The sequence below is a fragment of the Thalassophryne amazonica genome, chromosome 21 (genome assembly GCF_902500255.1).
Source record: "Thalassophryne amazonica chromosome 21, fThaAma1.1, whole genome shotgun sequence".
Lineage (NCBI taxonomy): Eukaryota > Metazoa > Chordata > Actinopteri > Batrachoidiformes > Batrachoididae > Thalassophryne > Thalassophryne amazonica.
Genome location: NC_047123.1, coordinates 27,878,727 through 27,893,391, shown reverse-complemented (window position 1 = coordinate 27,893,391; position 14,665 = coordinate 27,878,727). Strand labels below are relative to the sequence as shown.

Sequence of the window (14,665 nt, the reverse complement as noted above, 5' to 3'; positions counted from 1 at the left end):
CCCGCTCTGCCCTGCTCAAAGCCCGGACGAGGGCCAAGGCCCATGCAGACCACCGGCGTGCCCCGGCCCCTACGTATCAGCCCGGGCAGGCGGTTTGGCTATCCACTAAAGACATTCCCCTACAAGTGGAATCCCAAAAACTAAAGGACAGATATATCGGACCCATCACCATCCTAAAAGTCCTCAGCCCAGCCGCAGTGAAGCTGGCAGCTTCAGCTTCACTGCGGATACATCCGGTTTTTCATGTGTCAAGACTCAAACCCTGCCACTCCTCTCCCCTCTGTGCCCCCAGACCGGGGCCGCCGTCTGCCCGGATCATTGACGGGGAGCCGGCTTGGACTGTGCGCCGGCTCCTGGACGTCCGTCGGAAGGGCTGGGGGTTCCATTATTTGGTGGACTGGGAGGGGTATGGACCCGAAGAACGCTCCTGGGTGAAGAAGAGCTTCATCCTGGACCCGGCCCTCCTGGCCAACTTCTACCGGCGGCACCCGGACAAGCCTGGTCAGGCGCCAGGAGGCGCCCGTTGAGGAGGGGGTCCTGTTGTGTGGGCCGCTGAAGAGGAGGTACTGCTGGCCCACCACCACCAGATGGCGCCCTGCTTGAAGTGCGGGCTTCAAGCAGGAGAGGGCGTCATAGCAACCGGGAGTGACAGCTGTCACCCGTCATCAGCACCAGCTGTCACTCATTCACATCATACCACCACCACCATAAAGGCCGGACTGCAACTCCACCTCCCCGCCGAGAAATCAGCTACCTTGGAGGTACTTTCTCTGCTGTAATCAACTTTGACAAGTAGTCTGAACTCTTTTTGCAGCCGTTTTCCTGTGGTGTTGCCTTATCTGGGGAATTGGCGTTTGGTGTGATCAGCGACGGCTTCGCTTCACACTTCAACCAGATAAGTGGTTAGACAGGAGCTGCACGAGTGTGTGATTGGAGGTGGAGGTGCTCCCTCCCAAAAGAACACAGACGGTGGAATTAATGAGTGTGCGAACTCACACTCATCTAAACTGTTTCTGTTCTCTGCCAGAAGTACCCGGTCTGACAGCTGGAGACGGTGGCCACCTGGGGCTCCAGGACTTGGCGGCTCCGGTGTTCTTCAGATCCGTTGGCGGTGAAGGCTGTGTGGGATCCGGCTCGGTTCTAGACGGACGTCTCCTATCCTCAAGCCTGCCCACACGTCACTCAACATTTAATTGTCTGTGGTACCAAAACTGTGTTTGTCTGTATTCTGTTGTGCACTTCACAACATTAAATTGTTACTGTTTGGCTTATCCATTGTCCGTTCATTTAGCTCCCCCTGTTGTGGGTCCGTGTTCCTACACCTTCACAACATACATGGAGGTTCTTCCAAATAATTTGTACAAGATCTTGTGGAATATGTTAACAACTATTTATTTATGTATTTGAGAGAGAGAGAGAGAGAGTGAAGAGAAATGAACCAAAAGCAAAAAGTCTCAATAAATTGACTGTATATACAGTATACTGGACAAATCCTACATCCCCGATTGGGTCTCTCAAGATGGGATGTTTTCAAATGTCACCATCTTTGCATTGCTTGACTCCACCTAACCTTCGATCAACCAATATATGGTCGAGGTGGGCGATACCGGGAGTTTTGGTATTGATCCGATACAAAGTAAATACAGTCCCAGTATCGCCGATATCGATACCGATATGGATACTTTTTCATATTTAAGCTTTATAGATCCAAAGGATCCAAAAGACCTAGGATAGAATTTTGCCAAACATTGTACGTGACAACAAAATACTTTATTATCACAATCAACATTTTTGTTTTAAAAAAAATCACTCAACACAACTTAAAACAAAATCTCCTGAGGTAGAGGATTGACAAACCACAATACAAGGGTGCACTGCTCCGTGTTGTGTGACACAGCGCAGCGCTGCTCTTACAGACATAGAGTAGACTTTGATGAATCTGCGTGCGCAGCAGTCAGTGCGTGTGGGAGAGAAAAAAAGCTTGAGTATCGACCTTTTTACACAATATATCGATATTAGGATTGATCGGCCCACCTCTAATATATGGGTAAATGGAGAATGGGCAAGAGTGGTGTGATGAATGAAGCATGAATACCCCCCCTCTCCCCATGTCATGCTTGCTAACAAGCTAACACTGACAGGCTAATCATGGTTTGGGTGTTTAAATAACATATTTTTGTAGACTGGGCAATGGTTTTCATAACTGGTAATTTGGATGCAAGTATTAATAGTTATGACCAGCATATTGTGCCAGTAACCATGGAGTAACAGTGGAGTGAATGTCACCAAGCTATTGATACTACTGGGTAGTTAGTGCTAACGATGATAGCATATAAATTAAATGACATTAAAGTTTAACTCAACTGAAATACTAGCGTTCCAACTTCTTAGATGGTCCTTTATTACAATTAACTATATAATATATATATATATATAAAATAAAAAATATGAATAAATAATAAATGTATATATAAAATAGAATATTAATTTAGAATAATATAGAATTTACAGCCTTCAGACAGGACGAGGCACCAAGCTCCGCCCCCTCTGGCTACGCTCGTGCGACAGCCAAGGTTGGTCACGCCCTTAAGTTTGGAAACACAGCGGCTCGTGCTCATTAATGGCTGTCAGCAAGGAAGGAAAACCAGGAATTTTGTCCAGTTATTTGTTCTTTTATTTTTATTTTACTGGCGCATAAGCCGCCGAGCTGCTTTTCTCCCGGTGCGGTCCGAACACTGAAGAAAACACCTGCCGGGAAACAGTCGCACACCTTCGGCATGGATGCGCTGAAATCCGCCGGCAGAGCGATTATCAAGAGCCCCGGAGTTCCGAGGCACACCTGGGGAACTTCCAAACACAAGAGTGAGTGGCTGTTTGAATAACATATGTGGAATTATAAGTCATAAAAAAAACAAATATGTTGGCTCAGGCTGTTTGTGCAGTTACAACGCAAAATAACCACTTTTCTTTTTCTAATTAATCTGCTGCTTTCACTAAATGGAAAAAATGTGCGTTGGGCAGCCAGAGCCAATAATTTTAACAAAACGCAACATATGTTTTTAAATGAATTTTTAAAACACACACACACACACACACATATATGTAATGTTGCGAAACAGACAAATACCGAACCAAAGTTTGATATTTTCCTATCAGGCACTTTGTGACTTAAAGGGGTCATATTGTGGAAAATATTTTTGAGCTGCGTTTTACAGTTCATGTGGGTGTGTTGTACAAAAAAAAAGGTAAAAAGTCTCACAAGCCTGTGTGCACGTGTTGAAAACATTTTCTGACAAATTTAAGCCTGAAACATCTTGTTTTTGATTTTGAGCCTTGTTTGGCATATATGGATTGCTGTTTATTAGTTTGGATACCCCCACTGCAAAGGTCTACGCAATCAGCAAGATAGTTATATTCCACAGTTTGGAGCTGGCGCAGCACAATGTCTTAGTGGTTAGCACTGTTGCCTCTCACAGCAAGAAGGTCAAGGGATCGATTCCCACCTGTGGCCTGTCTGTGTGGTGTTTGCATGTTGGCCGTGGCTACGGGTACCCGTATCTACAGAGATCGTTCTAAAGATACGGAGGGTATTCCCTGGTGACATACCACATGCAGCTAAAGGTACGGCAGAGCACATCCATACATTTTTCCATTGTCCGTATCTTCAATGTACTGACTAAAGGTACGGACTGCCCATAGAGCTATCTTTCAAAAAAATCATTAAAATGCAAATATTTAGTATTTGCTCCAAACGTGCAGTTTGTTTATAATATTTGTTATCTGTATTTTATTGTTCATCTTAACACTTATTTATGAGCCTATAGTGTTTATTTGTTTCTTTTATAGTTTATCCTATGGTCGTAGTTCTCATCGGTCCTTTAGCAGTCCCGCAGTATGTATTATAGTAGTATACATATGTACGAGGGCTGTCAATAAAGTAACGGTCCTTTTTATTTTTTTCAAAAACTATATGGATTTCATTCATATGTTTTTACGTCAGACATGCTTGAACCCTCGTGCGCATGCGTGAGTTTTTCCACGCCTGTCCGTGACGTCATTCGCCTGTGAGCACTCCTTGTGGGAGGAGTCGTCCAGCCCCTCGTCGGAATTCCTTTGTCTGAGAAGTTGCTGAGAGACTGGCGCGTTGTTTGATCAAAATTTTTTCTAAACCTGTGAGACACATCGAAGTGGACACGGTTCGAAAAATTAAGCTGGTTTTCAGTGAAAATTTTAACGGCTGATGAGAGATTTTGAGGTGATACTGTCGCTTTAAGGACTTTTCACGGTGGGAGACGTCGCGCAGTGCTCTCAGGCGGCGTCATCAGCCTGTTCAAGCTGAAAACCTCCACATTTCAGGCTCTATTGATCCAGGACGTCGTGAGAGAACAGAGAAGTTTCAGAAGAAGTCGGTTTCAGCATTTTATCCGGATATTCCACTGTTAAAGGAGATTTTTTTTAATGAAAGACGTGCGGACGGGTCCGCGCGTCGGGACGCAGCCGACGCGGTGCGGCGGCACAGGAAAAACACCTCAGTTGAAAGCCTTAAGGACAAGTTGGAACATGTCCTGCCTGTTAAACAATTTCTCATATACTCACTCAATTGAAAGCCATCAAAAGCCGCCTGGATTTTACAAATGGTTATCAACACGGAGGTGTTTTTCCTGTGCCGCCGCACCGCGTCGGCTGCGTCCCGACGCGCGGATCCGTCCACACGTCTTTCATTAAAAAAAATCTCCTTTAACAGTGGAATATCCGGATAAAATGCTGAAACCGACTTCTTCTGAAACTTCTCTGTTCTCTCACGACGTCCTGGATCAATAGAGCCTGAAATGTGGAGGTTTTCAGCTTGAACAGGCTGATGACGCCGCCTGAGAGCGCTGCGCGACGTCTCCCACCGTGAAAAGTCCTTAAAGCGACAGTATCACCTCAAAATCTCTCATCAGCCGTTAAAATTTTCACTGAAAACCAGCTTAATATTTCGAACCGTGTCCACTTCGATGTGTCTCACAGGTTTAGAAAAAATTTTGATCAAACAACGCGCCAGTCTCTCAGCAACTTCTCAGACAAAGGAATTCCGACGAGGGGCTGGACGACTCCTCCCACAAGGAGTGCTCACAGGCGAATGACGTCACCGACAGGCGTGGAAAAACTCACGCATGCGCACGAGGGTTCAAGCATGTCTGAAGTAAAAACATATGAATGAAATCCATATAGTTTTTGAAAAAAATAAAAAGGACTGTTACTTTATTGACAGCCCTCGTATGTATGTATGTTTAGCCACTTCGTTGCATGTTCTCCCCGTGTTTGCGTGGGATCCCTCTCGGTTCTGATTTTATATTATGTGTTTTCATTTCTTTGTCTGCGTGCACTTCCAGAAATGGTGATCAGACTCCTGAATTGTCAGAATAAGGATCTAAACCTGATGTCTCGCCTGCCTGGCAACCTTAGAAATTGTTTTATTTTACATGGATTTGGGTTGGGGTTTCATTTTTTTTTTTTATGACACATGCAACAAAAAAATTGGAAATTTGAACAATAATTGTGCTTCCAGATCACCACTTCCAGGAATCTTGCTCAGTTAGTACCATTTTACGATTTTGGGAATTTTCTGATTTTCAAACTGCCCTGAACCTCCACAAATGCACTCCTTCTCTTAGGAATTGGGGAATTGTTCCAATTTAAAGTGATAGGTACAGAAATTTCCTTGGCAAATGTTTCTAGAATGCATTGTCCTGGTTTAAAAAAAAAAAAGTGATTAATAATAAGGTGATTAACGAGTCATTAAAACAATGAAATATTGATATTAAAGCAGGTATGTTGTGTGGTTTGACGAGTCATTGCTATTGTAGTAATAATAATCAGTGAATCAGTTCAGCTATTTGATAATTGTATGTGTAAGTTTTTTTTTTTTTTTTTGTTTGGTTTTTTTTTTGGTCAGTTGAAGCTTTTTTTTCAGTGATAACTGAAAAAAAATGCCTGTTTGGTTAATTGAATACTTGTTTCAGCGCTGTCATTCAACAGCACAATGTCTTATTGGCTTCAAGATGATTGCGTTCAAGATGATATGGTTTTCAGATGCCCTACGTCAATTACAACCTCAATTCAAGATAAAGATCAACTTTATTTATCCCAAAGGTAATTATTTTGCCAGAGTACAGGACAATAAACAAGGTTAGTTAAATACACACAATTACAGAAGGTGTAGTAGTTAAATAGAAAAAAAAATAGAAAGCAAGTGTAGAATAGGTCCTAAAACAATAAAAAAAATACAGTAAGTACAATAAAATTTAAGATAAATGACTGTTATAATTGTAAAAACAATTATAACTGTTATGACACTTTTAAATGGAGGTGAAGTCAGATATTGGGTGTCTTTTGCCTGATTTGATGTGGCTCAAATCTACAAACAAGTTTTAATTCATTAAATTGGCAAGATCTGAGGTAAACGTAGGACTACCCTCAAAATGATCAGAATATCTTTGAGATTTGTGCCAGTTTTTAATGAAAACCAGTTGTTTGAAGAGGTCTTCTTCGGTTACAAAGGCGACCACGTTCAGACTGCTGTAGCTCCTGCACCGTTTGCTGGATTTTGATGGAACTATCCTTAAATTAAAGGTGACAGTCTGCACTATGAGCTCATACCACTGCTGTAGGTATGAACTCCATCTGTCTGTGATCTTGGTTCTTACTCTACACTAAATCATCACACACCCAAGACATTTGAGGTACAAGTTGATCTTATAAGTGACTCACGCGAGGCCCAATGGTCCCATCGTTGATCAACTGTTTCTGGGTCACAGCTGGGCAAATGTGTAAAAATAGGCTTTCTCTGCAGGATTACTCAACACCAAATTCTCACAGACCCAAGGTGTTTCAGATACAACAATTTCATCTTGTTTATGTGAGTTCAAAGGGCACCAACCTTAATATACTTGTTCTAGGTGAAATCCCGGGGGAGTATCAAGTGTCAGAATACCCATCTCTCTGTGTGACATTACCAATTCAGCAAGATCTGCTGCTCCTTGTGGACAGATTATTTTCAATCCTAATTCCTAATGAAATGTGATGGACAGCTGAAATAGCAATCTTTTCCAGTGATGCACAGTGGTATTGGCAGATGAAAGCTTAAAAGGGTCATTATTGGAATTGGGAGATTGGATAATTTCTCCCAAACCCGATAAGGTGACCGATTACAGCTCAGAGTTTGAGTTTATGTTCGATGGGTAAGTTAGCAAACTACATCCTGACAAATGCATTTAGGCAAAGGCTGTTTGCCCAACCGTTGGGCAGATAAGTCATACATTGAACATTACATGCCCAACTGTTGGGCAGATTAATATAATGTCTTTCCTTATTCGCTCAACTGTGATTGTGTATTTGACACGTTTTGTGCATCTAAACTACATTTTTACATCACTTTTTAAAGGCTCTATTGCGACGTGAAAAGCGCTGTATGTTTGACACATTTAATAGCGCCATCTTTAATTACTGCGAAAAAAAAAAACGCAATGGATGAAAGCAGACAAACTTCATAAGCATTTTGAACGGAAGCCTGTTAATGATGACGAAACAGTTTTTATGAACAAAATGCTGCTTGTTGCCTGTAAGATGGTGTTAGTTTGACACAGTTCTCTGGTTGTGATCAGCCAAACAGAACCGAATTAGATCACAGCCCCTCCACGGGCTGCAAACCCTTCCGCAGCCGGCGAGAAAATATCAGCTGTTTTTCCCTCCGAGTTGAAACCGGAAGTGAACTTACAAGTGCGCTCATTGGTCGGTTGTGGTTGGGCATATATGCTTGCGTATTTACTTTATTGACATAACGGTTGGGCGTATAGCCACTCCGATGCATTTAACTGATTACTTGTTTTAAGACGGTGAAAATGTTAGTGGTATCCACAGACATGGAAGGTTCCAGCATCAGTATCGTATCACACATGAGAATGAGGTATCATGCCATCCATCGGGTTTAAACACAGGCATATCGAATATCGGTAAAAATCCAGTAGCATATATCCAGAACTCCGACTTCACAAAGGAAGGATGCAAACACTTTAATATGGATCAAAATAGAAGTTTTTTCCATCAATGGAGTAATAGTTTGCTTGCAGAACACATTTCTTTATGACTAAGGGTGACAAACAGCCACAACACCTCGTCCGTGCTATCTTGAAAGACGTTGCCAGAGTCCTAGCTGTTGTGCTGTCATTGTCTTGTTGTGGGAGTTGGCAAATGAATGAAGAAAAAGCAGGATGTTATAATTAGAATCCAGCTGGATTTCAGTGTGTGACGACTGAACCATTTTATGTCTGAGAGCCACCAGAGGAAACGGGCTGGAAAAATGTGAACACAGCACTCGCAAACGGTACACACACATCGATCGCCCGTGTCCGCAAGCTATGTAGCAGACGATTTGGTCAGACAGCCTCTTTATGCCAGTGTGTGTCAATGCGTCAAAGTTGGCTGCAGGAAAGATAACGGACTGTACTGCAGATGTTTGTCACATATCGAAATAAATTAGATATTATTTGTGGCAGGTTACCTGAGGTGGAATATTGCGTAGATATACAGAATTTATTGCCAGTACTGGATTGGACCACTTTTGCCTTCAGAACTACCTTACTTCTTTGTGGCATAGATTCAACAAGGTGTTGGAAATGTTCCTCAGAGATGTTGGTCCATATTGACACGATGAGATCACACAGTCGCCCATTCTCCTCTGACCTCTTGACAAAAACAAGGCATTTTCATCTACGCAACTGCCACTCATTGGATATCTTCTGCTATTTAAAGTTAATGTCGGACTGTTTGGAACCCCTTGACCTCAAAGGACCAGTGACGCACACCAAAATTTGTCTTTTCTCTGGTTTATAAATTAATAAAATATCAAATGACAAGGATCTATTTTAGGTGTTATATAATACAAATAATGAATATCCGCCTCGTTGAATGGAACATTCCATCTTTCACTTCATGAAATATTCTTACCATTGCACTCGGAAACATTCATTATTTGTATACTGTTAAATATGGAGAAGGTTTTTGCAAAGAGGTGGCTCGAGTGTAATATAATCTTAATATGAGGTGATGAATTTCAATCTTGAGTGGAAGTAGTGTTCCTGTTTTGACATTTGACATTTTTGGGGAACATTATATCCCCTTTGTTGCTGTGTGTGTTCTCTCCTTTATCATGCATTTTGGAAGCCATAAAAAGGCAAGTTTATCCCACAAATTAATGAAGTAAGATCTTGATTTCCATCGAACCGGCAGAAAAACTCTGCATGCAGCAGCACTTTCTCCTCAGCCCTCGCTGTTGTCAGTTGTCATCTGTTGAGGTCAGAGCCAGTGGCAGGACAAAGGAGGACACAGCATGCGCCTGCAGTATAAACCGTCCCTTTGGATCATGTCACAGAGAAGCAGGAAGGAACTCTTATGGTGCAGAAGTCGCGCTCACTTTCCCTTTGCACTAAGCATGCTTGCATTCAGTGCACGTATGGAGGCTGTGAGATGAACTGTATCTGGACTTGCCTTGTATTTTTAGCACAGTTTTAATCCACCTGTACTTGCTTGATGCTCCTTCAGAGGGAAATGCAGAACGCGCCACACAGAGACTGATCTGAAATTAGCGGACTGACAGGTATTATGTCAAACAGGTTCTGATCTCTGACCGTGTCGACCACCTGCGGTTCTATTAGACGTGACAGGAGTTTGACTGACTGACTGACTGACTGACTGCGCAGGAGGCTGTGGTGTCAGTTAGCACGGCCCTTCCAGGCGCAATTACGATTAGATGGCTCGTTAAAAAGCAGGCAGTCTTGCTTCAGAGAGTTGTTGCTGGAGGACTGGTGAGTATATCGGAAGATGAAGGCCAACGCAATGGTTTGGCCATTTTTATTCTTTCAGTGTAACATATTTGAGAGATTCTTTCTTCAGGGTCAACATTCATTGATAGATCAAGTTTGGTAGAAATCCATCAAAAGGACCTTAGAGGAGCAGGTCAACAACCAGACTGACAGATGTGACCTTGACCGTAATGATTGATCTTGGTTAACCTGATGTTGCCTGTGCAGTTCCAGATCCCTCCTACATATGTTTTCCAAGTTTAGTGGACATCACAGTGGGGAAAAGAAACAAACAAACAAACAGAATTTTGAACTTTAACTCCAGTGACCTTGACCTTTTGCCAAAACAAATCCATCGAAGGTAATTCTGCGGTTGTCTGTCACCCACATAGAATCTTTGGTGGAAATCAGAGGACCTGAGAGGAGTAGGGAAGCAAAAACAAATATAAACCAAAATGTTGACCTTTGACCTGTATGACCTTGACCTTTTTCAAAACAAACCCTACAAAGCTAATACACAGGTCAACCTACATGCACACAGTTTGGGAATTGGAACAAACAACATGCAAACAAATGTTTCAGTTGCCTCAAATTTATTAATTTATATAGCGCCAATTCATGACGAACTCGTCTCAAGGCGCTTCACACAACATAAAAAAAGAGACTGAATTAAAAATTTAAAACACAATAAAAAGATGACCATAAAAGAATACAAGAATAAAAACACATCATAACACTAATGATAAAACAGGGAAAACAAATGAGTCTTTAAACGTGACTTAAAAGTCTCCACAGTATCAGACTGCCGAATGTGTGCTGGGAGATCGTTCCACATAGCTGGAGCACGGTAGGAGAAAGCTCTGTGACCGGCAGACTTTTTATTCACCCTGGGAACACACAGAAGTCCTGCACCCTGAGAACGCAGGGCCCAAGCCGGTACATAGGGGCTTACCAGGTCAGCCAGATAGAGAGGTGCAAGTCCATGAACAATTTTATAAACTAATAACAGTACTTTAAAATCCGATCTTGCAGCAACTGGTAGCCACAGTCCTCTGTTGATCTTATTTCTGACTAAATAACAAGTCAGTCATGAATCTAATTGCCGTATTAGTCAGTAGTGAAAATGAGGTGCAGGCCTAATGTGGGCATTAATTATATTTTTGTTTGTTCCTGTTTCAGAGTCAATTATTCCAGTTTTTCTGGAATAATTGAATATTGAATAATTGATTTTCTGGAATAAAAGTTATTTCTTTTTACTCGATTATTCGACTTCGACTTCAAGCCCTGATTACACTGGATGAGTTTAAGGCTCTGCTGAAAGTGCTTTATTTGAGCAAGTTTTAATGTTAATTTTATTTTGTTGCTTACGTATTATTTTTAATGTAACTGTGATGTTGCCCTTTTGGCCAGGTCTCCCTTGGAAAAGAGATCTTGATCTCAATGGGACTAACCTGGTTAAGTTAAAGAAAAATATGTATATTCCAGATTTTCTTGCCAAAGTTATTTCCTTTTTACTCAGAGGAACATTTTAGCAAAATTATTCAGAGTTCATAAACTCCTTTGTATGAGCAATTCTGAAAGTGGAGTTTTTAGACCTTTTGACTTTTTCCACTTCGAGTCTTAGTTGGATCAGTGAACAAAATATCTTGTAAGACGTTTAATCTTATTTGCACCAACATTAGTGAAATAATTGAAGGTATTTAAAAATGAAAATGTGAATTTTGACCCACTGGTTCATCAATAACATGAGATCACATAACTTTTGTGTTGGTCACATGGCTTTTGAAAAAGTCATCTCAAGGTCATAATAGTTTAGCTCCAACAGTTTGGAGCACAAATCATGTCAGATTTTGTGCTGTGCAACAAAAAAGTAGTTCAACTTTTGCACAAAACTGATCAAATATCAAAGAATTAATTTGCAAGTCTTTGTGTCAAACATGTAAGGGTGCCTCTTACTTTTTTTTTTTTGATGGCTCTGCAGAGCAGTGGATGTCAAATATATTGAATAAAATATTAATTTGAAAGTATTTTTCTCTCCACTTGCAGACATGCACAGTGTCTGACTTTGAAATGTTTCAGTTCTCTGAGGTTATATTGTGCTGTAGTTATAGTGTGAATGATTGTCTTTGTTTTCCTTCATGCTTTTGTGAATTTAGTTTTGTGGTGGTGGAGATGCAGCTTTTTCCCTCGCCCTCAGTCTGGGGATTACCATTAAATGGATTTTAGATATTTTCTCAGCAGCGCAGTGTTACTTAACTTGATGCTGAGGTGACGACTCCTCCACTGCTCTAAATATAAAAATTTTCTCCTCTTATCACACTTGTCTGCTCGTGTTTTGATCCCGCAGTTGCTATTTGGAAGTTAAATAAAACCTTGTTCTTTTCCTGTCATAGGTCTGATCTTAATCAAACTTTGGGTAGGAGCCCTTAATTCCAAGAATATTTAAAAAAGATAAGCCATGACAGTAAGTCCTTACTTATTAAATCGTAACAAAAGACACTTTGAACATGCACTAAATGGTCAAAATGAACATATAAGATGTATTAAATAAAACTTTAATTTCTATGCTCAGTTCTCTGCAAAAATCTTTACATCTAGTCTGTCTCAAATGTAAAACGATAAACAACAAACTGCTCTCTGAGTGCTGCTTTAGTATAAGGACTAAATAATTATTAAAAGATCTTATCAAATGATGCAAGTTTTCTTATTTGTGGTTTTCATAAATTTGCAGTTGAGTCTGTAAAACTGTAAACTTTCACACATCCTTGCAAGTGCAACACGTAAAGGTTAAACTGATCCTCCAACACCTCAGCTTCACTCTTCATGCATTAAAGTCAGTTTGCTTGATGAAAATGTATTTTTACTGTAAAGCGCTTTTACTCAAAGCATTGTGCGTTTTTTTTTTCGTTTTTTTTTCTTCAATGTTCTGCCCTTCACATATTGATTTTTAAAACTTTGGCCTGATGTTATTAAAATGCTCCACAGTGTGTACAGATATTGATTTTGTGTGTGTGTAGTATGACACCCTTGAGAGGTGTGTTATGGCAAGTGTGAAGCACTTTTTTTTATTTCCATTGGTGACATTTTATACTATATATTGTAATGTTAGCTGCAGTCTTTTAAACACCACTTTGATCTTTTAAGATCTTTTCGATCTTTTAAGTTTTACCGTTGTCAGACATTGTAATAAAGATGCATATTGTGCGAGAGCATCCTTTCCTTCAGTAGATACTCATCAGGTTGTTTCCTCTTTCAGCTGTGCAAACTCAGGTCTGCTCTAACTGTGCTTTTTTTTGGTGCTGCAGCATTTTTAGCACCAAGATTCCATCGCCTGCAGCAAAGTGAATTATGCAACTCAAAGAATGTGAGAAAACACATCTTTGAAAGGTTGCATATTCCAGCACATGCATGCACATATCCTGACAGTCTCCCCAAATTCTCTCTGTGTGCATTTCCATAATCGGCACCTGTTACTCATTTGGAGATCTGCTCTATGTGGTCCATTAAAAAGTTCAAGCTCCCCTCATTATTTATGACCCCTATCTGTCGCTATCGGGGCTCATCATCAAGAGCAAAGTAGCCCACTCCTAAAAATAACCTCATACACTCAACATGGAAATGGAAAACCTGTGTACTGCAAAGGTGCACAGCAGCAAATCTGAAAGTTGACCTCGGCATTAGAATGTATCTGCAGGAAATCAGTTGGACACCTATGCACTTTTTATTGATATGTGTATTAGTTTCAGATTTGTTGATTTTAAAAGTTCAAAAAGAAACTGGGGAAAAATAGTTCAAATCTCAAGTCAATTAAAATTTCAGCCCCATTGCCCTCAGTGAAAAGGTACAGAAATTGAGCCCATTCTTCCCAGTTTAACATGATAAAGAACATAAAGGACGTCATCTTGCATATCTCAAATGTTACAGCACGTAACTGGATCAATTTAATTACAATTTGATGCACCAGATCAATTAAAACAATAGATTTGTCTGCTACCTGCTGGGTGGTTAGTGAATGCTGTGTTGATGATGGAAAATTAGGAGCAGGTGTATAGTTGTCAGTGAGGGAAATGGACTGAAATATACAAAATTTTAGGCCCTTACCATTTTCATGGGGAGGGGGAGGGGGGGGGGGAAAGGCTAGGCCAGATTAACTGTTTATTTCACAGTGGTTCCTCTGTAAAATTCAGATCCTACTTTCTTACCTCCACATAACCCTGCTGAAAGGATTTTGTGTGAATTTTGCTGTGAAAGAAAAACAAAGCGAGGGAAGTCAGCGACGTATGGAGTGCATGGATTTGATGAGATTAAGAAATAGTTGCAAAATGATGTTTCCATTGAGTGATTGAATGCCAATGCTGGGTTTTGTCCTTTTGCGATAACTGTCATTCAGCGAGACTCTCTCTAGAACTGCAATTCCAGTAGTCCAGCTAAATATTACATTTTATTGTTTTACTTTTTTAATATTTTAATCCAATATTGTCATCTCTTATAACATTTTAACAAGCTCTCTGTCTCTTACATCGTTTAGACGTACGGCACCATGTATTTTAGAATGTCATGTGATGTTTTCTGTAGATCATGTGATTTGTAATGGTGGAAAAAGTTTTTTCTGTTTTTAGAATCACCTGAAAAACCACCTTGTGTGAGTGTAAAAAATCTTTTCAGAAATTAGTTTTTTTTTTCTTTTTCAAAATGCAGCGTGTTTAACATATATAATTTGAGATGTAAATATCTGAGTAACTACACTGTCTATGCAAATGAAACTAAACGGGCTTAATGTTGAGCACCATAAGATTTATTAATCAAAATTTGAATGAGAAATT

The 14,665-nt window shown here is 40.5% G+C and overlaps 1 protein-coding gene and 1 long non-coding RNA gene across 2 annotated transcripts in view; one reads left to right on the top strand and one right to left on the bottom strand.

The window, feature by feature from the left end:
- Positions 1 to 14,665, bottom strand: part of LOC117503552 — an 18,729-nt gene extending 4,064 nt beyond the window's left edge. The window contains exons 1-2 of the long non-coding RNA XR_004558587.1: positions 14,551 to 14,665; positions 7,585 to 7,590 (exon numbers count right to left, since the gene is read on the bottom strand). This is a non-coding gene — a long non-coding RNA (uncharacterized LOC117503552). The remainder of the gene's footprint in view (positions 1 to 7,584; positions 7,591 to 14,550) is intronic.
- Positions 2,606 to 14,665, top strand: part of si:dkey-71h2.2 (low density lipoprotein receptor adapter protein 1) — a 54,457-nt gene continuing 42,397 nt past the window's right edge. Inside the window, exon 1 of the mRNA XM_034162810.1 lies at positions 2,606 to 2,862. Within this exon, the coding sequence (XP_034018701.1) occupies positions 2,778 to 2,862 (85 nt within the window). The 5' untranslated portion in view covers positions 2,606 to 2,777. The remainder of the gene's footprint in view (positions 2,863 to 14,665) is intronic.